This window comes from Podarcis tiliguerta (assembly GCF_965153285.1).
Source record: "Podarcis tiliguerta genome assembly, chromosome: 2".
NCBI lineage: Eukaryota > Metazoa > Chordata > Lepidosauria > Squamata > Lacertidae > Podarcis > Podarcis tiliguerta.
In genome coordinates, this window is record NC_139535.1 from 98,305,017 (window position 1) to 98,332,703 (window position 27,687).

A 27,687-nucleotide genomic window follows, 5' to 3' on the forward strand; every position below is an offset into this window, starting at 1 on the left:
GTCGGACACAACTGGCCTGTACGGGCAGGGGTACCTTTACCTTACACTGAATTACTCCCATGGGATATTGGGATTCTTAAGCGCAAGAATCCCAAGGCGTTTGGGAGCCGAGGTATGACTGTATGTATTTGAAAGTCATCATTTCAGAAGAAAAACAGGAAAACCTTTTGCATTACTAAGTCTGACTGCAATATGTGTACAAACCTAAACACAGGATCTCTTCTCATAACTGGCCTGCCATATTTCGCCGTCAGACAGCGGAGTAAAAGAATGAGAACCACAATGTGGAAGTAAGGCTAAACAAAACAAAAAACAAAAAAATCAGAAACAACCAATTATGTTCAAGAAGTGTACAGACCTATAACCAATTTAAGTCACTATATTTGGGCTACAGTCCTATAAACCAGTAGTGGGGGAAGCCATTGCCTCTTCATTTGGCCCATGCAGCCATTTGGGGTAAACCAACACACCTGCCAATCATCTGACATCCTAACCACACCATGCCTGGGGCAACTAAGGGGATCTCTCATCTTAACACCACGGCACTAAAATCAGAGACAAGCAAGAGTTATCTCCGATGCTCTTATCTAGAATGTGGTCTTAGTGTTCTAGTGCTCATCAGTAAAACATGGAGATAAGATTCCTCTCCTTGCCATTTAAAAAACCAGGTAGAGAGATCCATTGTAGAGAAGGATTTTGTATGATGTAGATAAACTTTCAGAGCTCTGCGCACATCCAGGGAGTGCCAGGCTTGCTCCTTAGGTTATTTTGGATGCAGACGGAAAGTCAGAGAGTCAGATCTTGTTAGACGTGGAACCTAGATAGACTTTTGGAAGGAAAGGGTCTGAACATAGTGCCAACTTATCCTTGTGGAAAATACAAAGATGTTTAGGTGTAGAAAGGGCTGAAAACTCTGACACTGTGTGCCGAAGTGATTGCCACCAAAAGAGAACTTTGAAGGAAAGGATCCTTAGGGGTGCAAGACATAGATGTTTGAAAGGAGGTCTCTGAAGAGCTGTGAGGACCGAGTGTAAATTCCAGGTGGGGAAGCGATGTGCCATTGGTGGGTGTCGACGTACCGCACCCTTGAGAAAGCATTTGACTAACCAGTTCTGGGATAAGGGCAGCCTACCGGTAGCACTCAGAATTGAGGAAATGAATGAGACATGTCTTTTGAGTCGCACATCTCACCAGGCACTGATTCTGGAAAATTTATCAATATAAGTAGACAACTAAGGAATAAAAGAAGGGTGGCAAATAAGCAGAACAACCAAACAGAAAGAGCAAAGGAAAGGGTTTCATTTGTCTGTCTGTCTGTCTGTCTCTTTGTTTGTTTGTTTGTTTGTTTGTTTGTTTGGTTAGTTGGTTGGTTTTTGTGTGTGTGTGTAAGAAACCACAATGCATGGACAAACAAAGAACTGTAGAACTAAAATGACGATAAGGGAAATCTAAAGAAAAAAAGAGGGTTCAGAAACTAGTAAAAAACTTAGTTGAGTCAGGAGAGATAGGAGGAATGTACTGTACAGGTGAAACTCGGAAAATTAGAATATCGTGGAAACGTTCATTTATTTCAGTAATTCAGCTTAAACCATGATCATCACAATTATAACAAATAAAGGCTTGACATATCTCGCTTTGCATGTTATGAGTCTATCTCATATATTAGTTTCACCTTTTAAGTTGAATTACTGAAATAAATGAACTTTTCCACAATATTCAAATTTTCCAAGTTTCACCTGTATGCATCTAGACAGGAGGAAAAACTGAGGGAGTCCAGCCTGCTCCCCACAAGTCTTTGCTCCTGTCTAGTGTCTCACACCAAGGTGAACACCCATTCCATTGGATACAACACCCTACGAACTAAAATATCTCCCCTACAAGTATTGAATTCATTCCTCACCATAAAGGAAGCCACCCCGAACAGATTCATTAAATCACTCTCTTCCTCATAAAGCGATGCACTCAACATCTGTAAGGGGGGAAAAGGTGATTCTGTAGATTATTCCCTCTAATACTGAAGTCAGGTTGTGCCAGTGCCTGTCAGCTTGAAAGTTAGTGTCCCGCCAAATTAAGTTAACTGTTTCTGCTTACTCAGAAGTATACTAGTTTGTGAAGTAAAAGAAAATGACTTCGAAAGACAGTGACTCAAGCTCCTGTGAGCTTCTAAGACCTACATTATGTTGAGTGCTTCTTGTTGTGGGAGACAGGAAAATTGGGAACTGCAGGTCTATGCAGGATTGTTTTTTATGTATTAAATCTGTATACTGCCCTTCATCTGAAAATTGCAGGGCGATTCACAGCATATAAATACGAGACAAAAGATACAAAATGCATAATAAGGACAAGAACAAACCAAAGCAACAAACATTCCCCCCTTCCAAAAAAACATGTAAAAGGACATAGGATGTTAGTCAGCCAAATGCCTGGCTGCAGAGGATAAACTACACTTCCCAGAATCCTTTTCATGAGGCAGAGGAGAGGATGGGCTCCAAATGTATGCCCGGTGGTGTGTGTGTGTGTGTGTGTGTGTGTGTGTGTAGGCAGCCAGAATCAATAGATGTGTGGGCGATTCCCAGAGGGCCTGGAGCCCCCTCTCGACGTGGAGGGGTGCAACAGAGCAAGGGGGGAATCCTGGAATTTAGTACCAAAATGTCCCATTAGATCTCTGCTAAAACAAATTTGCTAGTCATTTTGTGAGTAAAGTCCCTCAGGTTTGTTTGGAATTGGATGCCATGATTAGGCTTAAGCCATATGGAGGCATCCAAATGGAGCAGAGCTGTTGGATCAGTTTCGGTTACAGTGGTACCTTGGGTTACAAACTTAATTTGTTCTGGAGGTCCATTCTTAACCCGAAACCGTTCTTAACCTGAGGTACCACTTTAGCTAATGGGGCCTCCTGCTGCCGCCATGCCGCAGCTGCACAATTTCCATTCTCATCCTGGGACAAAGTTCGCAACCTGGAGGAACTACTTCCGGGTTAGCGGAGTTTGTAACCCGAAGCATTTGTAACCCAAGGTACCACTGTATTACATCCCAAGGATGTGGAGAGCACCTCAAGGGGGTGGAGATGTCTTCCACTCCCTCAATATTTGTTTGAAGGAGACCCAGCTCAATGTTGTGGAAAGCTGCACTGGCCTGTGCAGTGTCAGGAGCCATCGTGGGTACCGGCATGCCTAGCTCAGGGTCACACCTGCCTGCGCAGCATCTCCCAGCACTGCAGGGACCAACATAGCCTAGCAGAAGGCTGCACCAGCCAGTGCAGTGGTGGGAGACATGTGTGGTGTCACGTGACATGCACATGACGTCATACATGCGTGTTGTGCTCCAGTCCCCCCAATCTTGAGGCTAAACTGGCACTGCCGGTAGAACAGATGCTTGAAAGTGTGGGGCCAGTGATGCAATTCCTTGATCCTCTGCTTCATAAGAGCAAAATGCAGGGGGTTGACAGACCAGGAGGATGTGCCATTATGAATCTGGTGGCCCATGATGAGCTACTGTTTCCTTAACCCAAGAGCACAGTTGCAAAGCGATAGCCTAGCGGACCCTAACCTTTTCGAATTGTGTGATAAATTCAGAAACTGGACACCAAATAATGCCGATTTCATAGGGCGAAAAATTGCTCATGTTTGGAACTCCCCCCACCCAACACAAATCCCCACCCTGCAAAAGCACAGACAAAACGCACAGACAACACCACATAAAAACAGGAAGCCTCCCAACCCAAAAACATCATTTAAAAATGAAAATAAAATTGGAAGGGGCAGGTGGTCTTGGTACGTGACTAAGGTACCAAGGGCTCTTTGGTGCCCTAAGGGGCAAGTTCAAGATACCAGGAATAGGCTGCACTTTTGCTTACCGCTGTGAAAGTAAACATAAATTCTGGTGCTGCAAACAGGGGAAGAATTATTATTAGTAGGTAATGCACATAGTGGACTGCATAGATTGCATTAATCAAAGCAAGCATGTTCACCTGAAATGAAACAAGAAAAAAGTATATTAAGCTTTTGAACAGATTAAACAGCTTCTTCCCCTTTTGTTTTCCATACTGAGGCTTAACTCCTTTACACCCCAAATGAAACACAACCAAGTGTGTGTAACTACATCTCTCAACTTACGTGGGGGTTATGTTCTGAGGACAGTGTCACCTATGTCAAAATATAATGGGTTCAATGGTGGGTGGGATTGCCAACGTCTTTTTTCTTGGATACCTGCCCCGCTTTCTGTCCCCTTTCAACTTTTGTTATTATTTTTTTATTTGCCAAGTGCATAAAACCAAATGCTCAGAAAATAATGTGCATAAGTTGAGAGTTACCACTCTGTGGGTAGTGGGTGAATCCTACCTCCCACCCCACTGGGAGATGCGAATTGCTGGGGTGGGAGGTGGAATTCACCCGATACCCATAGAATGCAATCTATACCTCAGGGCTAGCCCAAGACACATTGGCATCTGAGGTGGACCCCAAAGTGACTTCCCCTCCCTGCCAGAGAAGAAGGGGTGGGGGAAGATCTATATTGGGAATGAGGGGGAAAGAAAGTTTGACACCGGGAACTGCTGCCACTGTGGATTCCAACGCCTGAGGCGGTTGCCTTAGCTTGCCTCACAGGTGAGCTGGCCCTGAATAAGATCTACATTGGGGTCTATTGCCCCAATACCTGAGGCTACCTGAGGCAGTTGCCTCACCTTACCTCACAGCCACTGGTTTAACAGACATTATTTAGTCTACGGGGACAAGGTAAAGGTAAAGGGACCCCTGACAGTTAAGACTCTGGGGTTGCGTCACTCATCTCGCTTTATTGGCCGAGGGAGCCTGTGTACAGCTTCCAGGAAGGGGCAAAATGATAGTATCCTATTCTAGTGGTAAGAAGAAAAGTTTTTTTTGTGGCAGAGTATAAGTCAGGTACAGATCTCTTTGGGCAGCTCCTGAAGAAGGGTCCTCACAGTCCCAAGCATGGAAATGCAGACAGTTTGAAGGAAGTATTTAGAACAGGGTTTCCCAAACTTGAGTCTCCAGCTATAGTTGGACTACAACTCCCATCATCCCTAGCAAGCAGGAGCAGTGGTGAGGAGTGAGGGCAGTTGTAGTCCAACAACAGGTGGAGACCTGATTTAGAATACCGCTTAAGTAGGCACACTTAAAGGATCACTGCTCATGCTCTTTTCTGTTCAATGTGTCATTCAGTCTTACATTATTTCACATTATTATATTTGAAGCATCCATTAATTTGTCTACTTTAATGGAAAATTATAAACGATTAGAGGTATTGTAAGATTAAGAATATAAGGAAATAAATGATCAGTCAGTGGTCTGGTCATAAAACTTACCAGGATTAAGACGAATGACCAAAAACTGCTAGTATGCCATTTGTTGCGAAACACAAAGGCAATTACATATAGGAATAAGACCATCGATGTGCTGTAGCCAAACAGAAATGACACCTGTTAAGAAGAAGGTTAATATTTATTGTTAAGACTGGTGTCTGAAAACACGGGTTTTCTGGGAACTCATTTCATATGACCAAACTATACAGAAGGCCCATTATGTTCGGGTGAGTTTACTCCCTTGTAAACTATTGAGGACCGCAGCCCAAGTTTATTATTCAGTGGAAATGGTCCGATGTTTGTAACTGAAGTTTGTAAACGTTAAAGGTAATTTAAAGACTACTTTTTAAAAGTAATGTAAGTAATTGTACTCACCAAGCATAATATTGTGGTAGTATGGCCATGAGGTCCCACAATGTGTAATAGTCTGAGCCATGGCCAAAGCAGGAGGAGGAGGAGAATAAAATGCAAAGGGACGTCCACCAGAGCTAATCCACACCAAAAGGCAGAAGGAAAGAGTCCTGAGACCCGCAACTGAGAACGTGCTTTTATCTAGCAAAGAAAATTGCAAGAGATAATTATGCCCTTCAGTATATGATATGTGCAAAGATACATAATAAAGGTAAAGGGACCCCTGACTATTACGTCCAGTTGTGAACGACTCTGGGGTTGCGGCGCTCATCTCGCTTGATTGGCCAAGGGAGCCAGTGTACAGCTTCCGGGTCATGTGGCCAGCATGACTCTGGCGAACCAGAGCAGAGCACAGAAACGCCGTTTACCTTCCCGCTGGAGCAGTACCTATTTATCTACTTGCACTTTGATGTGCTTTCAAACTTCTAGGTTGGCAGGAGCAGAGACCGAGCAACGGGAGCTCACCCCGTCGAGGGGATTTGAACCGCCGACCTTTTAGTCTCTTCTAGTTTAACCCACAGCACCACCCGTGTCCCTAAGATACATAATATTTTTCATCAATTACTTAGTTCCCCCCCATCCTTTCTTTTGTGTCCCCTCCACAGGAGGTTCAGATAGGATGGGAGTGGTGGTTCCCAGCTAGTGGAATGCTCTCCCCAGAGAGGCTTGCCTGGTGCTATTGTTACTTAACTTCAGGCACCAGGTAAAAACATTTCTTGGGCTTTAAATTGCCTCCTTGTGTGTGTGGGGGGGGATGTTTTATTTCAACTTTTTAAAAGTAGAGTAGCCATTTAGATTTTCCTTTCCTTCCTTTTATGATAAATTTAAGGTATTTGTTTGTTTATTTACTGTAAGACTCTTTGAATGGCTTTGGTTAAAAAGTGACTAGCAAATTTAATAAATAGAACTAATAAACTTTGTGTTAAACCACAGAGCATAGGACTTGCTGATCAGAAGGTTGACGGTTCGAATCCCCGCGATGGGGTGAGCTCCCGTTGCTCGGTCCCTGGTCCTGCTTTGCTTGGGAAGTGAGGCAGAGAACTTAGAAACTATTTTTACACTGGATTTTCCTGGTGCACATAGAGCTTTTAAGCTATCTGGCTTGCTTTCTGAGCAAGGCTATCTCCTCTCACCAGTCTGGGATGCTCCCACGAGATCACATAAAAGTTTGGTTCCAAGGGTTTGAGTTCATGTGTTTTGCCTATACGGGCAACCCTTGGAACTAAACTCCCACATAAGACACAATTGTACTGCTATGCCAAGGGTGCTGTGGGTGCTTGGACAGTAAACTATATGCAGATCCAAAATTGATAGATAATCTACTGAATTTGTTGTCAACTGGAGTGGGGGAAATCAAAAGACTGCATTCATTGCAAGGGAATAAGTTTCATGCATGTTTAATTACTTTACCTTGTAGTAACGACCGCTCATCATCGCAAAATGTGCTGGAAAGGTAGGGTATATAAATACCCCCAACAGGCACATGTTACAGAAAAAGATCCATAGCTGTTTGCTACTAAATCGCTGGGAAACAAATAAGAAAGATAAAGTTTATAAACACTGTGTAACAGTATATATGATTAGAACAGCTGCTATTATTCTCTGCACTTGGTAGGCTTAAAAATGATATTTAATTATAGGAATAAAGTTGATCATTGCTTATTTAAAAGTTGTCTTTAGGTTGATGATGTTGTACTGTTAACTATTATAAACTCACAAGAATCAACTGAATTCAGAGACTACAGCAGAGTCTCTGAGTATAAAATCGACTCAGGTGGTACAGATATTATGAGTATTAATATACTGTACTAGAAGAAATTAAAACTAAAATATCAAAACAAATGAATATTAAGTGGACAAACGTTTCTATCAAATACCTTAGAATATATATAACACCAACTAATAAAATGATGTTTCAAACTGAACTCATGATTTTTTAAAATCACAGAAGTTCTGAAAAATGGATGAAATTAGAAATACCTTGGCTTGGAAGCCTATCAATATTAAAGATGAATGCAAATCTATTAAAGAGAGATTGTGTATGTGTCTGTGTGTGTGTGTGTGTTTTCACACTTATTCACCACTACAACTAGCCCGCCTCTTCACACTACTGTAACCATTCTTACAATCCAGTTGAAAGACTTACAAATAGAAACATTTGACTCCAGATTCGAATATGGGCAGCGGAATTTAACATTCGCAGGCGTGCATTGCTGATGATGTTGACAAGCACCGGAAAGCAATTGGTCACTTCCATGTGGCATATGAGTGTGAATCTGTATTTCTGAACCGAGACAAGAAATGAAATACAAGTTAGAAATTCCAGCGAGTCAGTGAATGAATGCTGAGAAAATAACAGCCTGTAATGAAAACAGAAATTCATAAGCCTGCTTTATGTGTTATTTGTAATGAAGGTGTCCTACATCACTAAGTGCCTTCAAGTGTGGACCTTGGGCAGCAGATGGGGAAGAGTGGGGACAGGAGCCTGAGATGCCAGAGCAAAGTCTTGTCTGAAGAAAGATGGTAATGCTGCTACTGGAGTCTCTGTTACTGTTTCCCTTCCTGTTGAGGAGAGAATGTTGCCAGAGGCTGTGGAGAGCTCAGAGCCACAGCCTGGGGTGAGGCTGAAGAGGATTCACAAGAGGAGGCAGGTCTGCCATTGTCTCCCAGGGTCAGAAGATGCCTTCACCAGTGGGAACAGATGCGCCCACCTTGATGGAGTCTGCACCTGCAGGCTAGACATTCTTACAAGGCTGATTCTTTCAAGGAAGGTATGTGCCATGCCTTAGCTGTAAACGGGGTTGTTGTTTTCTGCCAGAACTCACAGGAACTGAGCTCCAGCACCTCTCAGGTGGGATCCATTACCATTATAAGATAACAAGTGAGGCGTTCATGGTGAGTTCCAGCACATCTTCTTCTGGAAAAGAGCTTGCTGGGTAGGTATACGAACTCGTTGGGACAGCTTCTGTTATGTACTAAGCTTGGATCCTAGAACAATAGGCAAGTAGGATCCTAGAATGCAACAACTGATTGGCTTGCAGGAAAAGACCAATCAGGCTCCAGGAGAAAGTTAATCAGCCTATTAGGCTGGTAGGATCCTAAAATGCAACAACTGATTGGTCTGCAGGAAAAGACCAATCGGGCTCCAGGAGGGAAACAGAATCAGCCAATCAGACGGGACTCATTGTGTAATTAATGTATATAAAAGCCTGGGGTTTGGGGGGGCAATTCAATCACTGTTTTACAAGCTGCAATAAAGAGCGTGAAATCACTACAGGACTCCGAGTATATTTCAGCTTCATTGCTCTCATACAGTTGTGAACTTTGTGCCCCCATATTTTGGAATCGTAGTCTTGCTTCTAATTTGGCTGGGATGGAGCTAGCTGTTACCTGTTACCTGATGCTGCACCAGTATTATACTCTGCTTAAAGAGCATTTCTCTTTAACTGGGAAAGGCACTTAAAAACAAGCTTGCAAAACAGCTACGCTCAACACCACAAGATGCTGCTTGCTTTCAAATTCAAAACATGTACAACCATATTTGGTTACCAGGATTTTTTAGTATTGCTTTTATGAAGAAACAAGGACAGTCAAAGCTCTCCTTCATTGTTAGGGAGCCAGTTTCACATGATCCTAACCCCCTCCAGCCAGCGATATGGGGCTAAAGATTAAAAAAGGAAACCACATGGAAATGCAAAGAGTAAGTCTGCCCTGACATTTCCTGCCCCTGCACAAGCTGGCACAAGATGGTAACAGTCGATATGGGGCTTTGCTCCCCAGTTTTATCCCACTTAGGATTACACCCAGGGGGGTTCCCCCCCCCCCAGGTCAGAACTCAGTTCTGGCACCTCTCAGGTGAGCACCATTGCCATTTTAAGAAAACAAGGGAGGCGTCCGTGGTGAGTTTTGGCACCTCCTTTTCTAGAAAAATGTTACTGATTGCAACAAAAAATAACTGAAGTTACCTTGTCTTCAAGGGATACCATTATAGCCCCATTGTGCACTAGTTGGTCACTGACATTTTTGCCAGAGACAACTTCTACCAGGACATTCTGATTCTTCACTGCTTGGATGAAATTGTCAATGCTTGCACCTGAAAAAGAAAACAAGGATTCACAGAATGACCGGAGGACTGTGGTAGAATCTTAATTTCTCAAACAGGAGAAAACCAAAATGAAGTGTAATACAAAATCTGAATTATCTTTGTGTAACATTTAATGCCTATTTATTTGCTAAAATGGGTTGTGTTGGCCCGCTAGCACATATGGGCTTCCCTCACCCTCTCCTCCCCAAATTGACTTGAGGGGAGGGAAGTTTGGGGAAAACCCCTAAAACAGCATGAAGCAGGAGATGAGCACTGACGGAACAATCGCCTTAGTGCCATCTTGAATTCCACCCAAAATTCTTAATGTTTTATTTTTACTATTGAGGTAATATTGGAATTATCTTATTCTTTTAGGACTGCCAATAGTGCCAGGCTCCATGATACAACCCCGTCAGTGAAGCAAGCTTTGAAGAGCCATATCCTGGTTGGCTGTAATCAAATTTTTTGTAAGCAAATATCTGATACCTTACACAATCTGGCATCTCAGACAGCCCTGGAGGAATCCTCTTCAGAGGTGGACTTGGCACTCCCCAAAGCTAACATTATAGAGGAGCACAATGTATAATGGGGCAGTGAGACACAGCAGGGGGATTTGGGGCTATCAGGGATCATGGCACAAGACCTTTCTCCACCAGACCTTTGCTCAAAATCAATGGTAGAGGCTAAACCACTACTGAGTCCAAGGGAGTACTGATTCCTAAAGTTGCAGGCTCAGTCAGCTGCCTGATGCTGAAGTTTTCTCCAGAAGAACATGGTCTCGTACGGAACAAAGGGTTATTTGTAAGGAACCTACTCCTTATGAGTAGACCAAACTCCTCAGGCAATCCATAGAGCTATGCTATAGGTGGGGCTCTGGGTGCTCTTAGTTAAAAAGCCTTCAGTTCCTGATAGAGAGCTGGAAAAACATTTTTCACTCGCTTTCTACTGGTCCATTAAAATTGTATGAAAACTTCATTTTATTACATTCATATTCTATCCTTCCTTCCAAAGGGCTGTTAGACATGGTTCCCCCTCCCCTCACTTTTTGCTCACAACACTGAGACAATATTGGATTAAGAGATGATTATTGTTCAGGGGGGTGCCACTAGGGGCGCATTGGAAGATGGCCGACAATAACATCTCTCCGACCCACACTAGGTAATTAAGAGGATGTGATGGGAGTAAGCAGCCTCCCTGCCCCCCCAAGTGAGTGGGGGGGACTGCCCTTGCCTGCTGTGCCCTATACCACCCCCGAACTCGAGGGGGTGGGGGCACTAGGCAGAAAGCCCTTGTGCGGACTTCGGCTCTCCTGGACGCTGTCTCTGATTCGCGCCTCTAGCTGCAGCAACTTCAAAAGAAATAATTAGGTGGAAGCAAATGCACATATTTCAAGGAAGAAGGGGGAGTAAAGACTGCTAATTGAAGAGATCTCTGAGAAAGAAGACGGGTTGTATAAACAGGAATATATCATGAGAAGACACACCAAGGCTCGGTATGTCGGCAACGGTACTGGATGGGGGGGGGGCTTTCCTTTCTTTTCTTTATGTGATTAACCAAGAATCCCCCCACAAGTCAGAAATGCTGCTTAAATGACCTAAGATGATGATTTAAGACTGTGTGGAGATAATCTCTAACCAAAAGCATGTTTTAAGGAGATCGTGGAAAGTTTAAGAGCTTTGGGATGACACAGTAAAAAAAAAAAACAGCGTCGCCATTTTGGCAAGTTCTGTCGAAAGACTTATGTCTGGGAGGAGGAATGGATCTGTTTTCATACTGCGGGCGGCCTCCTCAGAGGACTAAAGAAGGCGACAGATTTGCGAAGATGAATGATGGAAAGAGTGCTTTTATTTATGGAAGTGATGATATATGGAAACCATCTCGATATGGTGATTGGACTAACGGAAAAATCCACACAGGATTATAACTGGTGTTTACCTGCTTAAGGAGATTATCAGAAGAGATCACAAAGAAAAAAGAAAAATATATGAATAAGATGAGATGTGGGAACAGCAAGATAGGACTGGATAGAAATATGAACATTATTTGGACAGATTTGTGGATATTAACGCAGCAGCAAGATGATGATTGGAATCCCCTTCGGAACTTGAAATATGGGTACCCCCAACAAAAAAATTAAAATTCGGCTTTGTAATTCGGAATTTATGTGATGTGATTTGATTTGATCGGTTGGTTAATAAAAAATATTTTTTTAAAAAAGACAGATGATTATTGTTCAATCACTGTGCTTTATGCTGAGGAGAGATTTGTACCCAGTTTTTCCCAGTCTGGCCATGGTGTATTGGCATGTTGGCTCTTGGTCGAAACCTGATTGGGGCGGGGGGAAATCTCAATATTCTGTTCTTCACTCTTACCTGTATTATTAAGGATCAGAAGTCCAGCAGACCCTCTGAAAGACTCCTTTCCTGGCTCAAAATAAAGCCCAGGATGTAGCTCTGCACAATGCAGGCTCCCCCAAATAGTATATAACAGCACCTGGATGACTAAAGGTGCCAGCAACATTCCAAAAAGGAGCAGTCTGTAATAAAGAAAGGATAGTAATTAAGCAAATGAGAATGATAGCAACTGGTATTGAATCTATTAGTGGCAGGAACCCCCATTTCTGTCACTGGCCAAACCAGCCTATCGCCCATTGCTAACCTCTCAATTCTGCCCCCCACCTCAGTGTCGCGAATTCCTCACGGCGTTCTGAGTCCCAGGTTTTTCCAGTGCAGTCTTTTTAATGTGAGCTATATACAGGTATTTACAAAAACAGTCCATACAGAGTACCTGCTCCTTAAGGCAAACGAATACTCTCCACCACAGCACCACCATACCACAGCACAACCACCACAACCACTGTTGAACAGGCTTTCCTTTTTAAAACAGGTGATAGCCAATCACATTAATCACACTCCTGCTGAGTCACTCTGACCCAGCACTTCACAGAGTATTGCATCATCCTGTTGAAGCCTGCAGACTTACTCAGTATCCTGCGAATCCCAGTACAGTGGTACCTCGGGTTAAGTACTTAATTCGTTCTGGAGGTCCGTTCTTGACCTAAAACTGTTCTTAACCTGAAGCACCACTTTAGCTAATGGGGCCTCCCACTGCCTCTGTGCCGCCAGAGCACAATTTCTGTTCTCAACCTGAAGCAAAGTTCTTAACCCGAGGTACTATTTCTGGGTTAGCCGAGTCTGTAACCTGAAGCGTATGTAACCCGAGGTACTACTGTACTGTAGACCAGCCCCCTCCAACCGCATGCAACTACTAATCCCCATTTCCACCTTCCCAACCCCATTTCTGAAGCTGCTTCTCTCTTCTACACTGCTGTCCCCTTGCACCCCCACATTCCCCTTTCACCCCCATTTCCATGCCTCTTCCTCCCCCCTCATTTTCTGCCCCCTCCCCTTGATGGGAACAGGGATGAAGGTGAAAATAGTGTATGATTGTGGCTGCAAAATTGGAAGGGTAGTTGATTCACAATTGTGGTGTGTGTGTGTTAGTAGTTACAGTGTGGTGGAGGAGGCTAGGGGGCGATGCTACATATACAGTAACCCAGATTGCGACGGCTTGTAAACAATTATCTTGGCACTTACAGCGTTCCCCAGAGTTTGCTCTCGCGCTTGAGATTTAAAAAATGCATTCTTGCCATGGCGCAAACTTGTTGCCTCCAGAGTTCTGATCCGCTTATGGTTGCCTTTCCCGTGTCTGAGAGCAATAGCAGATCTTGTTCCATTTCGTCAGCACCCTTAGGCCCCTCTTTGTAATCAAATTTCAAAAGCACAAAATCAGAACTTTGGTATTGGCCAAATGAGAGACTACTTGCTTATACAAACTCAGTTCTGACTTCTTCTGATACTGGGTCAGTCAATCCCCTACTTCCCCCCAGCTCTCCTTGCTGCTACCACTACTGCAGATGTTTTTCCCCTGTCATTGATAAACCATCCCAGCTCTCACTCCCAGATTCAAAAAAAACAGGGAAAGGCAGCTGTAACGCAACACTTTTCCAGGGACAATCCTGGATTCACAGACGCTGTCCAGGTTTCTGATTCGATCCCAGAATGTCCCGCTTTTCCTTAGGACGTCCCTATTTTCATCAGAGAAATGTTGGAGGGCATGGAGTTATGCAACCCCCAAGCCAAGGAGATAAGTAACTATACAAGCTTCAGAAGACATCTGAAGTCAACCCTGTATAGGGAAGTTTTTAAACCTTTTATAGAATCATAGAATCTTACGAGTTGGAAGGGACCCAAGGATCATCTAGTCTAACACCCTGAAATGCTAGAATATATGTTTTATTATGTTTTATATATATTTATTGGAAGCCAACCAGAGTGGCTTGGGCAACCCAGTCAAATGGGTGGCATATAGATATTATTATTATAAAATAGGAGAAATGTTGGAGGATATGCTCCCACGACAGTTGGATGCCAACAACAGATATGGTCCCAAACTCATATTTTCCCTGCTGTAACAGGGAATCACTACTAGAAAGTACGTTATTTGGAACAGTATTTTACCTTTCTCATCAATCATTTCATTTCCCTCCAGCTTCAAGAAGACATCTTCCAGAGTTGTCAGGGTAACCCCATAATTAACAATTCCTAGTTCTTTCTGGCGGTCCATGTCAGAGAACAGATCTACATGACAGGGAGAAAGAAACTCAAGTGCTTACTTCTAGTTCAAGATTAGCATTTCCAATCTCCATTGCGGCCTTGTGCAAATCCTTTTTATTGTACTTACAGCCCAAAGTAACATTTTGAGGAACATCTCCATTAATAGCACACTCAAAGATGATAGCTATGATATCATTTACATATTCAAGACGATAATTACCTGGAAATTTATCCACATTTTCCAAGGGCAGTATATAACTCAGCTCATTTTCATGTTGTGCTGATAATTTGGCAGCAGGGATGTATTGCTTGACCAGGGATGTTGTTCTCTCGGGGTCATACAATTCATTTACATGCATCCTGTTCGTATTCAGAATGGATTTAGATGGACACCAATTACCAAGTATGGCATTCCTTTAATAAAACTGTTATCTGAATCAAGTATTTATGACATTACTAAAACCATAAGAGTTCTGCTGAAAGAAACAGCAGCACAGCATCTTTACAGCCTGATCTGTCCCTTTCCTCTTTTTGGTCTGAGCTTGGACCAAGAGACGTTGAGACAGAAAGGAGGAATTTCTTGACATACTTAGAATTTTTTAAAAAAGAAGAAGAGTTTGCACAATTTTATAAATAAAATAGATAAATATCTGTGATTGCCCACCAGAGATTGCAAAATAGGTAAGAGTACAAGATTGCCAAACTCAAAAGTACCTTAAATGGTAGCCAACACCCCATTTTTTCTTCAAGAATAAAGATGAACCAACACAAGACAGCCTGCCATGAGAGATAAATGCTTTCCGGTCTGGAAGGAAAAACACATAAAGTTCTGGTTTTACTTATCACATTCTGCAGAAATAAATTCTTCCCCATATCCAAATCAGAAGCAGGAAATATCTGAAGGGTGCAGTGAGCTGAGATTCAGAAGGGTGATGCAGAAAATAAAACGAGTTCCAGAAATGCTGCCTTCATTTCAAACAATCCTGTTTGTTTACATGCACACGAATCAGAGGAGTATGTTGCACACACAAACAGGCAAGCTGTACAATCGTCACAGCAGGTCTTGCAAGCAAATCTATTTCATTGGGGTAGAGTTAAGTCAGCATAATTGTCCAGGTCACAAAAAGCAGTCTGGAGCGAGTCAGAAGCTGAAGACCAAGGTGCAATCTAAGGGAAGCTACATATCAGGAACCCAGAATAAGATAGGAAATGCAAAACACATTTCAGCTAAGGCAGAACTTGTTGATCAAGGCTCAGCTGGAAGAGATCTATTTACTCCTTGTAACCCAGGTGGAGCCAAGCTTGGAAAATGCAAACACTTGTCCCCCAGAGTGATGGGAGGGATTATTTCACCTGTCCTCCCAGTACAGATTATTTTACAATCACATGTCAATTGTTAGGGCAGGGCAGTTGATCTCATGCAAAAAGAGATGCAAGAGATAACAGGGAAAGGATCCAAAAGCTAATGAAGGTGATGGAATGAGAGAAAAGATTGGTCACCCTGTGAAGACTGCATTGAAGAGTAGTAGCTGCAACCCATTAAACCAGCATTTCCCAAACTTGGGTCTCCAGCTGTTTTTTTGGACTACAACTCACATCATCCCTAACTAGCAGGACCAGTGGTCAAGGATGATGGGAATTGTGGTCCAAAAATAGCTGGAGACCCAAGTTTGGGAAACACTGCATTAAACGCTTAGCCCAGGCATCCTCAACCTTCAGCCCTCCAGATGTTTGGGGCTACAATTCCCATAATCCCTGACCACTGGTCCTGTTAGATAGGGATCATGGGAGTTGTAGGCCAAAACATCTGGAGGGCCACAGGTACGGGATGCCTGGCTTAGCCAGTGAAGCAGAAGAGGTAACAGTAATTTGACATTTCACAAAGGCATTGGAATTTCCAAGGCTAGTCCTCAGCACGCCTGTTACTCCTGGAATAACAGGAACTTGGTGAATGACAGCATAGTGAAAGATGTGAAGGAATCATCTAGGGTGCTATGTGGATCACCTCCTTTACACAGTGCAACGGAAGAGCTCCTGGCTTGAGAGCAGTACATGTGAAAAGGATCTAGGAGTCTTGGTTGACCACAAACTTGACATGAGCCAACAGTGTGACGTGGCAGCTAAAAAAGCCAATGCAATTCTGGGCTGCATCAATAGGAGCATAGCATCTAGATCAAGGGAAGTAATAGTGCCACTGTATTCTGCTCTGGTCAGACCTCACCTGGAGTACTGTGTCCAGTTCTGGGCACCACAGTTCAAGAAGGACACTGACAAACTGGAACGTGTCCAGAGGAGGGCAACCAAAATGGTCAAAGGCTTGGAAACGATGCCTTATGAGGAACGGCTAAGGGAGCTGGGCATGTTTAGCCTGGAGAAAAGGAGGTTAAGGGGTGATATGATAGCCATGTTCAAATATATAAAAGGATGTCACATGGAGGAGGGAGAAAGGTTGTTTTCTGCTGCTCCAGAGAGGCGGACACGGAGCAATGGATCCAAACTACAAGAAAGAAGATTCCACCTAAACATTAGGAAGAACTTCCTGACAGTAAGAGCTGTTCGACAGTGGAATTTGCTGCCAAGGAGTGTGGTGGAGTCTCCTTCTTTGGAGGTCTTTAAGCAGAGGCTTGACAACCATATGTCAGGAGTGCTCTGATGGTGTTTCCTGCTTGGCAGGGGGTTGGACTCGATGGCCCTTGTGGTCTCTTCCAACTCTATGATTCTATGATTTGTTCCAACAGACAGAAATAAGGATAGTGCAGATCAGTGCGGGATAAGTTCCCAAGTCACATGGTTTCGGTTATTTCTCTCTCACTTCATGCCTATATTTGTCAAACCATGATACATTCTACTAACCAGCAAGAATATCAGCTTCATCCATTAACTGAGTGGTGAGCAGAATCACTCGACCTGCTTTGCGCTCATTCAGGAGGGCCCACACTTGGTGTCGAGAGTAAGGATCCAGCCCTGCACTTGGTTCATCTAAGAATAAGACCTGTAGGCAGAACATGCGATTGCATTTTCAGACTCGGAAACCTTGAGAAATTAGCACATAGCATTCCATGTTGAAGTGGATTCTTTAAAAAGAATTAATGGCAACCCAATTGGGTCAATGATATTTTTGAATGCCACCCCAACTGTGGAGTGGTGCAAGAGCCCAGGGGTTCCGGGATCTTACCCAGAGTTCACTTTCCTTGGAATGAGGGACAGCAAAGACTGTGGTGCCTTTATAATATATGGTTTATATTAAGTAGTGGGTTGACAAAGCAGACGACACAGAGATTTCTCCAAGTGGTTCTTTATAGTAAGCTGGAACTGAACTGAACTGAACAGCTCAGCCGGCCTGCTTTTATAGGCAGCCGGCTGTCAACATTGTAACAACAACACCCCAGGGTTTCCCGCCTAAATTAACTGACGTGGACCTGAGTGAAAACTATATACAGTGGTACCTCGGGTTAAGTACTTAATTCGTTCTGGAGGTCCGTTCTTAACCTGAAACTGTTCTTAACCTGAAGCACCACTTTAGCTAATGGGGCCTCCCGCTGCCACCGCGCCACCACAGCACGATTTCTGTTCTCATCCTGAAGCAAAGTTTTTAACCCGAGGCACTATTTCTGGGTTAGCGGAGCTGTAACCTGAAGCGTTTGTAACCCGAGGTACCACTGTACACAATACCCCTGGTGGCCAGGGTGAGAACTTCAATACATAACAGTTTATTTACACATAAAGTGGTACCTCGGGTTACAGATGCTTCAGGTTACAGACTTCGCTAACCCAGAAATAGTACCTTGGGTTAAGAACTTTGCTTTAGGATGAGAACAGAAATTGAGCAGCAGCAGCGCGGCGGCAGTGGGAGGCCCCATTAGCTAAAGTGGTGCTTCAGGTTAAGAACAGTTTCAGGTTAAGAACGGACCTCCAGAACAAATTAAGTTCTTAACCTGAGGTACCATTGTATATACAACCTGAGTCTACGATGGATATGGTCACAGCATTAACACCCCAGAAGGTCTTGCTTTTCCCATAGCCAAAGCCTTGGATTCAAACAGAAATCAAACATGGCTCTCACTCTCTGACTTCTGCCTGCTGTTTGCTTCCCGCCCAGCTCTCTCTCACATACCTCTGGCACTTGTCCTTCTCACCACCAGCCAGGTGAGGGAAGGGGCCCCCTCATTTGGCCTCTGGCACAAAGCCCACTTCCTTTGTTACCCTAAGGACCCATACTTAAGGGCCATTAACTCACCAAGAAGCTGGCCTGGCTATTCCAACAGTTGCATCTTCCATTACATTTTAACCCCTTGCTGGGTGCAGGGTTAACTCACAACAATATAAACAGTTAAAGGTAAAGGTAAAGGTACCCCTGCCCGTACGGGCCAGTCTTGACAGACTCTAGGGTTGTGCGCCCATCTCACTCAAAGAGGCCGAGGGCCAGTGCTGTCCGAAGACACTTCCGGGTCACGTGGCCAGCGTGACATCGCTGCTCTGGCGAGCCAGAGCTGCACACGGAAACGCCGTTTACCTTCCCGCTAGTAAGCGGTCCCTATTTATCTACTTGCACCCGAGAGTGCTTTCGAACTGCTAGGTTGGCAGGCGCTGGGACCGAACAGCGGGAGCGCACCCCGCCGCGGGGATTCGAACCGCTGACCTTTCGATCGGCAAGCCCTAGGCGCTGAGGCTTTAACCCACAGCGCCACCCACGTTATAATAAACAGTTATGCGGCTATGCGGCTTTAAAAAATGTTCTGGGGAAAATAATTTTATATTATTATTATTTTTTAAATTGAAGCTAATCTTGTACTAAATATGAAAGCTTCACTTTACATACAGTGTTTGGGGAATGGGAATTTAGAAGGGAAGTAAAGATAAGACTGAAATTAGGGAGTTTCATGACTGACCACAGATCAGTGAGAGATCTACACACTCCATTGCTTTTGAGAGGAAACAGTAGATGCATTACAAGATGGAGAGTACTTATGAAATATGTTCAGCAGGTCCCTTTGTCCTGACCTTGCTTCACCTACCTGTGGCTCTCCCAAGAAAGTAATTGCGAGAGATAATTTTCGCTTTTGCCCACCACTTAAACGATTAGCTTGGGTGTCTTGAATGGCATCGAGATCCAAGAGGGTCACTAGCTTTTGCACCTGTGAAGCATATAAACACATGTTTCAAGCACCAAGATGTTGGATTCTTTCGGATTTCTTCCTATCTTGCTTTTCAGTCGCTTGGTTGGTTGAAAGCAACAAGCTCTCATATTTGAAGTATAAGGCATTTCCAGATGAGATGTCGTCCCTGGAATTAGGATCATTTGCTCAAGCAGGTTTTTGGAAGAACCCAAATAGCATTGCTCCAGACTGTTGTATTCCAGGGTTTGCTTGGTTATGCAACGATGCTTGTGCTATTATTATTTTTTTTTATGAATGCCAATGGGATAACAGTACAGTTTCATGTGTGGACTGGAAAACGCTATTGGTTCATCTAGTGAAGAGTGGTCCATGAGGCAGTTCGGTGTTGCTCACGCTGCATTTTCTGGATGCACAGCTGTCACTCAAGGAGCCCTTCAAGAAGGTTTAGAGTTTGAAATCAGCTCTTGAGAAGCAGGAAGTGGGATTGCATTAAGACCCTGCTCCTTGCTCCCTCCCAAACACATCAACACGAGGACTTTAATATGCACCGGCTGCCTGAATATCTGCCGCTAAATGTTCTACAACATGGTCCATTCCTACATTATTTTTCAATCATGCCTTTTTCTTCACCCATGCTGTGATATTTAATAACTAAGGAAAAGGCATTGCACATAGCATCCATTAGGTGACTCCTGCTGCAACATTCTGCCTTCATTTTTGCCTTCAGTCAAGTACCAAGCATTATTTTGCAAGTCCTTGTTTTCCATAGATTTCAGCTGGGCAGGAAAACCTTAATAATTTCAAACTGCTGATCAGGATTTCATCAAAACAATGAAAAGGTCTGGTCCACAACAAGCATGGATAAAGTACACCAGTAGTTTGCAACATCTAAAAGAAATAATATGAAATGATTTGTTGCCAACTGGAAAATTGGCAACACTTTGACCTCTTCAAAGTGTCACTTTTCAGCACTTTGTAACTTGCTGTAATTGTGGCCATTTTTACAGGATCAGTTTGAAATGTGGCGGCTTTGTAGACGGCATCAGCTAGATTGTAAATGCCAAGTTTCAAGTTATGAGCCCAACAGAAGCCTTTTTATCAGCTATAGAATTTTGTGGCTAATCATTCCCGAGCCTTGTTTCTTCTACTCAACCAGAGGAACCCTTTTGTTTTCCTATAATCTATGCACTCTTGTCTTTGCATTACACCCAAAAATAGCTTTTTCTTTTATCAATTTATTACTGTTCTGCTTTGTTTAGTATGTATAATTGAAAAGTCAAAAATACAATGCTTAAACAAACAAAACTAAATCAATACAAGGTATATACTCGTGGTAAATATCCATTTATTCAGCTGGGAAAGTCTGTCAAAAAAATTAAATTCATTTGTTTCTGGAAAGAGCAGATAATGGGCGCCTGTCGTATCTTGACAATAATACTGTTCCAAAGAAAGGCGGCAGCCACATGAAGGCCCTGCTCTGAGTTATACATATACTCAGCAAGAATCTCAACATACCCTGCAACCTGCCACAGAGGAAAATCAGGATGCATGTCACATGACTCAAACAAGAGCACAGCCCCCCAAAATGGGCATCTTTTGAGGCCACACTCTTGTGGGAGCCAAAATAGTACATCCAATCAGGAGCTGAGATGGCTTCTGTAATTCTGGATGTCCTGGTCAAATCAGGACAGTTGAGGGGTATGCCTCAACTCAACTCATTTCAAGAGAATCTTCAAATAATTCCTCCATAGTATAACAAAGACAGTGCTGGAAGAATTTTCATTTGTGTAGGTCGCAAGGCTTACATATTTTGTCCAGTTATTGAATTAGTCCCAGTCTAAGGGACCCGGGTGGCTCTGTGGGTTAAATCACAGAGCCTAGGACTTGCCGATCAGAAGGTCAGCAGTTTGAATCCCCGCGACGGGGTGAGCTCCCATTGCTCGGTCCCTGCTCCTGCCAACCTAGCAGTTCGAAAGCACGTCAAAGTGCAAGTAGATAAATAGGTACCACTCCAGCGGGAAGGTAAACGGCGTTTCTGTGTGCTGCTCTGGTTCACGAGAAGCGGCTTAGTCATGCTGGCCACATGACCCGGAAGCTGTACGCCGGCTCCCTCGGCCAATAAAGCGAGATGAGCGCCGCAACCCCAGAGTGGGTCACAACTGGACCTAATGGTCAGGGGTCCCTTTACCTTTACCTATTGCAAATTTATTGCACCTCTCTCATTGCAATTAACAGGATTTAAATTGGTTTCAACAAATTTGTCCCATTGACTCCAGGGGGACTTAAGCACAATGAGTTTTCTCTGAATTAGGCTGAGTAAACCTCAAATACAAAGCAGAACAAATGATAAGGCAGTAATCCCTGCCATGAACCTGTTCTACAAAGAAAATAGATGAAGAATATAAAGAGGCAGAACAGAAATACTTGCCATATGAATATATCCTTACCTCATTCTCAATATCATTGTTTGGAATCCCCTTTATTTTAGCAAAAGTCCGTAAATTTTCTTTCAGCGTTAGGAATTCAAATTGCACGTTGAATTGTGGGCACACAGCACTTATCTCTCTAATTTGTTCCATATCTTCCCTTGCTGATATATTGTACTTGAAGATGGTCGCAGAGCCTGTATACATAAGTAAATAGGAAGCAAATAGGTTGGCTTAATAAACAGAGTAGGCTGCTTGAATTCTCATAAAAGTTTCAACATATCCTATTAACTGCTGTCCTGCTAAGAGTGGAAATGAGACCTAGACTGCAATTCTAGGTATGGTTGTTTGGAATCCTTGCAGCCTCAATGAAAACAATGAATCTCAGTTCTCCACAAAGCACACAATTAAACTACAGACGTGGCCCCCAACCTAAATGGCCTTAAAAGGGGATTTGGATATGTTTGTGGCTGCTAGTCGCAATGGCTAGATCAGAAGACTAACTGTTGGGGAACTGCTACTGCCCCCTTTGTGCTCCTCCCAGTGGCGTGTGGTGGGCCTTTGTGGGAATCAAATGATGGACTTGATAAGGCTTTGGTCTGATCAAGGGGAACCTCCTCCTGTTCTTATGGATTTGGGTGGCAGCCTCCTTCATTTTAAAGTTCTGATACGTACCATCGGATGGCTTCAGAAGTCCACTAAGGATGTTTAGCAGTGTTGTTTTCCCAGCTCCACTACAACCAAGAACTGCAGTGATTTGACCTTCATAAATATCCAAGGACAAGCCTAACAGAAGAGCAGAAGTTAGCTCTTAAAACAGCCAAGGTACACGGAGGCTGCATTCCTAAACCCTCTTACTAATAAGTTCCATTGAAATCTCACTTCTGAGTAAACCTACAAAACTTCCCCTGTCAAGCACTAGGGATGCTGCCCAAATTCTCGTTTGAATTTTCGGATGGATTCTTGGAATTTCATACTGCAGAATATTGCTTCTCCATGGAATCAATCGAGAATTAGGAAGAAATCTTCCACTGTTACACCTCCCCGCCCCATCCTAAATTTTGTACAGAGAGCTGTGCATGTATAGTCCTGATGTCAGTTTATTTCATTTGTCTCCACTTTTCAATATCTGTATGAATTTTTGGCATGCATTGATAAAGCACTGCAAAAAGTCATATGAGGTGTTTTTGTTTTTTACCACTGTGCATGCACTGATATGTAGTACGGGGGGGGGGGGAGTACAATACAGTAGTAGAGTATGTGTTTTACATGAAACAGGTCCCTAGTTTAATCCCTAGCATCTCCAGGGCTGGGAATGTCAGTGCAATAAGCCCTTGGGAGCTGCTGGACAGTCAGTGCAGATGAGCCAGAGGTCTGATTGGGTATAATACAGCTTCCTATGTTCCATATATACATGTACTTTTGTGAGCTCATAAAATAGTCCAAAAATGCCACTTGATGTGTTTACATAGAAGATCGGATCCAATTGTTTTCCAATTATCATGAATTCCTGCATTGCAGATGGCTCTTGGGTCCCTGCCAACTCTTAAGATTCTATGATGGAAATGGAAACAAGACACATATTTAAAAAAATTGTGAAAACGCTTTTTTAAAAAAGTTTTGAAAAATGTATTGAATTTGCCATAGCTCACCATCACCATCTAATGTAAGATTGTATAATGCACTTTACAACACACTTAATCTATCTATCATCTATCTATCTATCTATCTATCTATCTATCTATCTATCTATCTATATCTATCATCTATTTGCAGCTATACAGTATAGCTGAGTCCTAGGATTCAATTTACCTTCTGTCCACCCCAGCTGTAGGTTTTGTCCTGAAGATATCCACTTCTAATTTGTGGGCGTTAGTGACAGTGTCAAGGAGTCATGTCTCCTCAAGGGTGACAAATGAACTTTATGAAGATTATTTTTGCATTTGGTATTTCATGTGCAAATGAGTAAAAAGAAAAAAGGCATAAAAGGTTTTGGAATTTGGTTTTTGTATGCAGTATTACTGATGCACATACAGTATGTGTATCAGGATTGTGGAGGAGAGATTAATGAACCAAAGGACATTGTATCTGCCACAAGCTGTTGCTCAGGGATGTTTAAAAAATAATTTCGTGTGTGTGTTTGTTTCTCAGTTCTACGCTTTTACATGCATTGTGGTATTTTATGCATCATGACTTGCAGTTATTTTTATTGATCATAGTTTAGTAATTATTGTAATTGTTAAGAGTGAATTTTTGCTTAATTATTATCAGCTGATGTTCTGAGAGTTAATTTTATGGTGTACTATTAGATTCTAATACATCAAATAAAGTAATATACAATAATCTAAGTTGTTCCATTTTAAAGTTATGTTTGATTGTGACTTTTGGTATTGGATCAAATTATTAAAAGGTATGTGTTCTTTGTTGTATATTTTGTTGCTGTAAACTGCCTTGTACATAGTAACATAGAAAAGTGGTACAGTATTCATAGGGAGTGCAGTGGAAGCAATTCTCCTAGCTGTTTATGAATGCAGAAGCAGTTGAACATGGGGCAGTGGTGAGCCTATGAATCAATAAAGGAAGAGGGGAAATCCATTATTTCCTACAAACCGCCTCGTCCCACCATAACAGTCAGTGCTCAATAAATGTAACTGCATCGAGGGGAGGTTAGATATTAGCCACAAAGCTTAGAGTGGGCAAGCCTGCTGAAAAGGCAATGGAAAACAAAAAGAAACCAGACTACTTGTCCACATTTAACAGTGCAAATTAGGAGGGTTGACCTCTGTGCTCCAGAGCAATGTTTCACAAACGTATAGCCAAGGCTCCTTATTCTGCTTCCAAGCCCACAGCCCATTGTTAGTTTCTCATTTTCCTTCAGTAGGCGGTGGAGTCATTCAATCTGCACACACAGTTTCATGCATGCAGCCCAGACCACTACGGAACGGATGAGAAAACATGAAAAGCATCTCACCTCTCAAAGCTTCTGTTTCCTTGCTCTTCTCTTTGTAAGTTTTTTTAATGTTATTTAGTCTAAAGGATTAGGAAACAACGAATGGTTAATACAATACTGGATTTTAGTTACAATTTAGTCACAACTATCTCCCCGGTGGCGTATCATCTCTATGGGAAATGGTCAAGCTGTGCAACTTTGAAACTATTTCAAATTCAGACCAGATATTATCTTACTTCCCTATCAATGTTGCACATGGGTAGAAAGAATTCTTAGACATATGCTCAGTTAGTTGTCATTCCCAATAAACAACCTCATCCACATACTTGAGACTCCTTGGCATTTTGTGCAACAGGAGTATATATTTCTGTCTGCATCGCTCTCTTGTGAATGAAAACAATGTTCCCCGATACCCTCTGAAAACAAAAACTAAATATTTTTTACTTCATAGAGATCCTTGGCGCAGGGGCAGGATTTCTGCGTCAATTTGCTCAAAAAATTATTTAAGGCCACGCCTCCTTAACTTTTACCTAATGGCTTCCTTTCCATCAAATTCAGGAGGCACAAGCTCAGCATTGTCACTGAAGATATTACCATGGCTTGGTTCATTTGTCAGAGCAGTGCTGGTATAGCTTCCTCTTGATTTAAACCAGTAGGACTTCTTCAGGAAAAAGAAGGGAGGATAGGGCACGCCATATTTGTCTAAGATACACATATAAAAAAGGTTTTATGCATCAAAAGGTTCTATTAATTCTTGGTATTAAACATGTAACACACTTCAAATTTATCAGCCCCTGCTACTTCTCTATAGCACAGTCTCAGTGACCAAGATTTAGTGGAAATGGAAGTTGCAGCTTACTTAAACAGTCATTCATTCAAATATGTAGTGGTTGTGGAACAAGTCACATAACTTTAACCGAATAGATACATCGGTTGCATTCAGGCAATCATATCTTGGCTTATTAAGCCTCAGCCTCTTTCCTGTTCCCTTCACACGAGTCACATTAAACTCAAAATGTCTCTAATTGACCATAGCTTTGTGTTTCATCTGAACTAGGAAACTATGGCTGCTAATTTCAGAACAAAGCGGGATTTTGCCTTGCTCTAAAGCCAGTAAACGTCATTTTCTGGTTCAAGCAAAACAAGAAACTATGGTTAATTAGAGACTTCCTGGTTTGATTGCTCATATCTTGCAGGGAAAAGCAAAGGGGTTGTAAAATGCGCTTTTAACTGTCCTAGATGAAAGCAGGGCTAGGACCTAAAAGCTAACAAAGTTTCTTTAAATATACCTTCATAGAATCCATATTTGGATAAGGCTTATGCTTTCAGAATCTTAAACAGAATATATAAGCTACTACATCTCAAGCAAGGTCTAGTACTGCTGTTCCAATCATGCAATTTCCCTTAGAAAAGGCATTAATCACAAGGCTTCCTAAATTACAGAAGTCAATACAAAGAAATAAATCAGAGGTTAGGAAATGCAATCTACAGAGATGCAATCTTCCAGCCAAAAGCCATTTCTTCTAATTTTTGTTTTGCCCACCCTTCTCACAGCAGTCACAACAATTTAAGATATTTTAAAACAGTTAAAGACAAATTACCATACTTTTCCGTCTATAAGACGATGTTTTTTCCCCTTAAAACAACGCTTAAAAATTGGGGTAGTCTTATACATGGGTAGTACAGAGGAAGGATTGTGGAAATGATTTCTGTCTTGAGTAGTAGATAGTTACTGGTGTTATTGCGGGTGGTAGGCTGCTGCGACAATGTCCGCTTGTGATTGGGTGCTGCTGCGACAATGTCCATTTGTGGATGGGCATTGCTGCGGCAATGTCTGCTTGCAATTGGTCGCTGCTGCGAGAATGTCCACTGGCGATTGGTCGCTGCTGCGACAATGGCTGCTGGTGATTGGGCTCTGCTGCGGCAAATGGGCGTGTGATTGGCGGCTGCTTGTGTCGATCGGAAATACGATAGAAGGCTTCTGCATTGCGTTCGATCACAAACGTTTGGAATTTGGGTGAGCTTTTTTTTGGCATTCCTCCCATTCTGGACAATCTCCCCATTTTCTTAATATTGAGTCCCAAAAACTAAGGGGCGTCTTATCCATGGGGGCGTCTTAAAGACGAAAAAGTATGGTTATTGTCACAAGAATAGGGTGGATCCTATCCCTATGTCAAAGACCAGAGTACATCTCAAATCTCATAGGCCAGGAGGTACACCTGCAGTATGTCAGAAACTCTTCTTACTGGGACTTATGGATATAGAGGTTACAAAAAGACTATGGAACTTTGCTACAATATTGTGATTGTGGCTGCAAGTCTTTTATATGCACAAAGATGGAAGGGCCAACTATTACCAACAACAGAAGAACAACTGTTAAAACTAAAGACTTAGCAGAGATGGAGAAATTGGCCTTGTTTAATGCATTGTGAACATTTGTTAAAGACTGGAACTCCCTCGTGGACTTTTTGCATGAAAAATAAAATAAAATACTGATATCTGAATTAAAGGATTAAAGATAATGTTTGTTTATAAAAAACGGTTTTGTTTGGTGTTATATTGGATTGGATGAAGTGACTATTGTTTTTATATATAGTGGACAGAAGTCCTTTATTTTCTGAACCTTATTTTTCTCTCTTTCTCTTTTAATCTCTTTCCTTCTCTTTTTATTTCTTTCCTTTTCTTTCTCTAGCTCTCTCCCTTGCCCCTCCCATTTTTGTGTTTTTATTGTATTTAGATAAAAGCCTCGGTTTGATTTGGTGG

General features: G+C 42.6%; 1 protein-coding gene across 3 annotated transcripts in view; it reads right to left on the reverse strand.

Moving 5' to 3' along the window:
• LOC310671379 (ABC-type organic anion transporter ABCA8-like) overlaps positions 1–27,687 on the reverse strand; it is an 88,103-nt gene that overhangs the window by 14,918 nt on the left and 45,498 nt on the right. For all 3 annotated transcript variants that reach the window (XM_083427264.1, XM_083427262.1, XM_083427263.1), the window contains 19 exons: positions 25,455–25,626; positions 24,946–25,004; positions 22,650–22,760; positions 21,996–22,171; positions 19,447–19,566; positions 17,285–17,423; positions 15,146–15,236; positions 14,652–14,791; positions 14,336–14,455; positions 13,412–13,574; positions 12,188–12,351; positions 9,697–9,824; positions 7,878–8,015; positions 7,142–7,255; positions 5,696–5,872; positions 5,324–5,437; positions 3,857–3,970; positions 1,901–1,969; positions 205–296 (listed from right to left, as the gene is read on the reverse strand). In XM_083427264.1, coding sequence (XP_083283390.1) covers positions 205–296; positions 1,901–1,969; positions 3,857–3,970; positions 5,324–5,437; positions 5,696–5,872; positions 7,142–7,255; positions 7,878–8,015; positions 9,697–9,824; positions 12,188–12,351; positions 13,412–13,574; positions 14,336–14,455; positions 14,652–14,791; positions 15,146–15,236; positions 17,285–17,423; positions 19,447–19,566; positions 21,996–22,171; positions 22,650–22,760; positions 24,946–25,004; positions 25,455–25,626 — 2,401 coding nt within the window. The remainder of the gene's footprint in view (positions 1–204; positions 297–1,900; positions 1,970–3,856; positions 3,971–5,323; positions 5,438–5,695; positions 5,873–7,141; positions 7,256–7,877; positions 8,016–9,696; positions 9,825–12,187; positions 12,352–13,411; positions 13,575–14,335; positions 14,456–14,651; positions 14,792–15,145; positions 15,237–17,284; positions 17,424–19,446; positions 19,567–21,995; positions 22,172–22,649; positions 22,761–24,945; positions 25,005–25,454; positions 25,627–27,687) is intronic.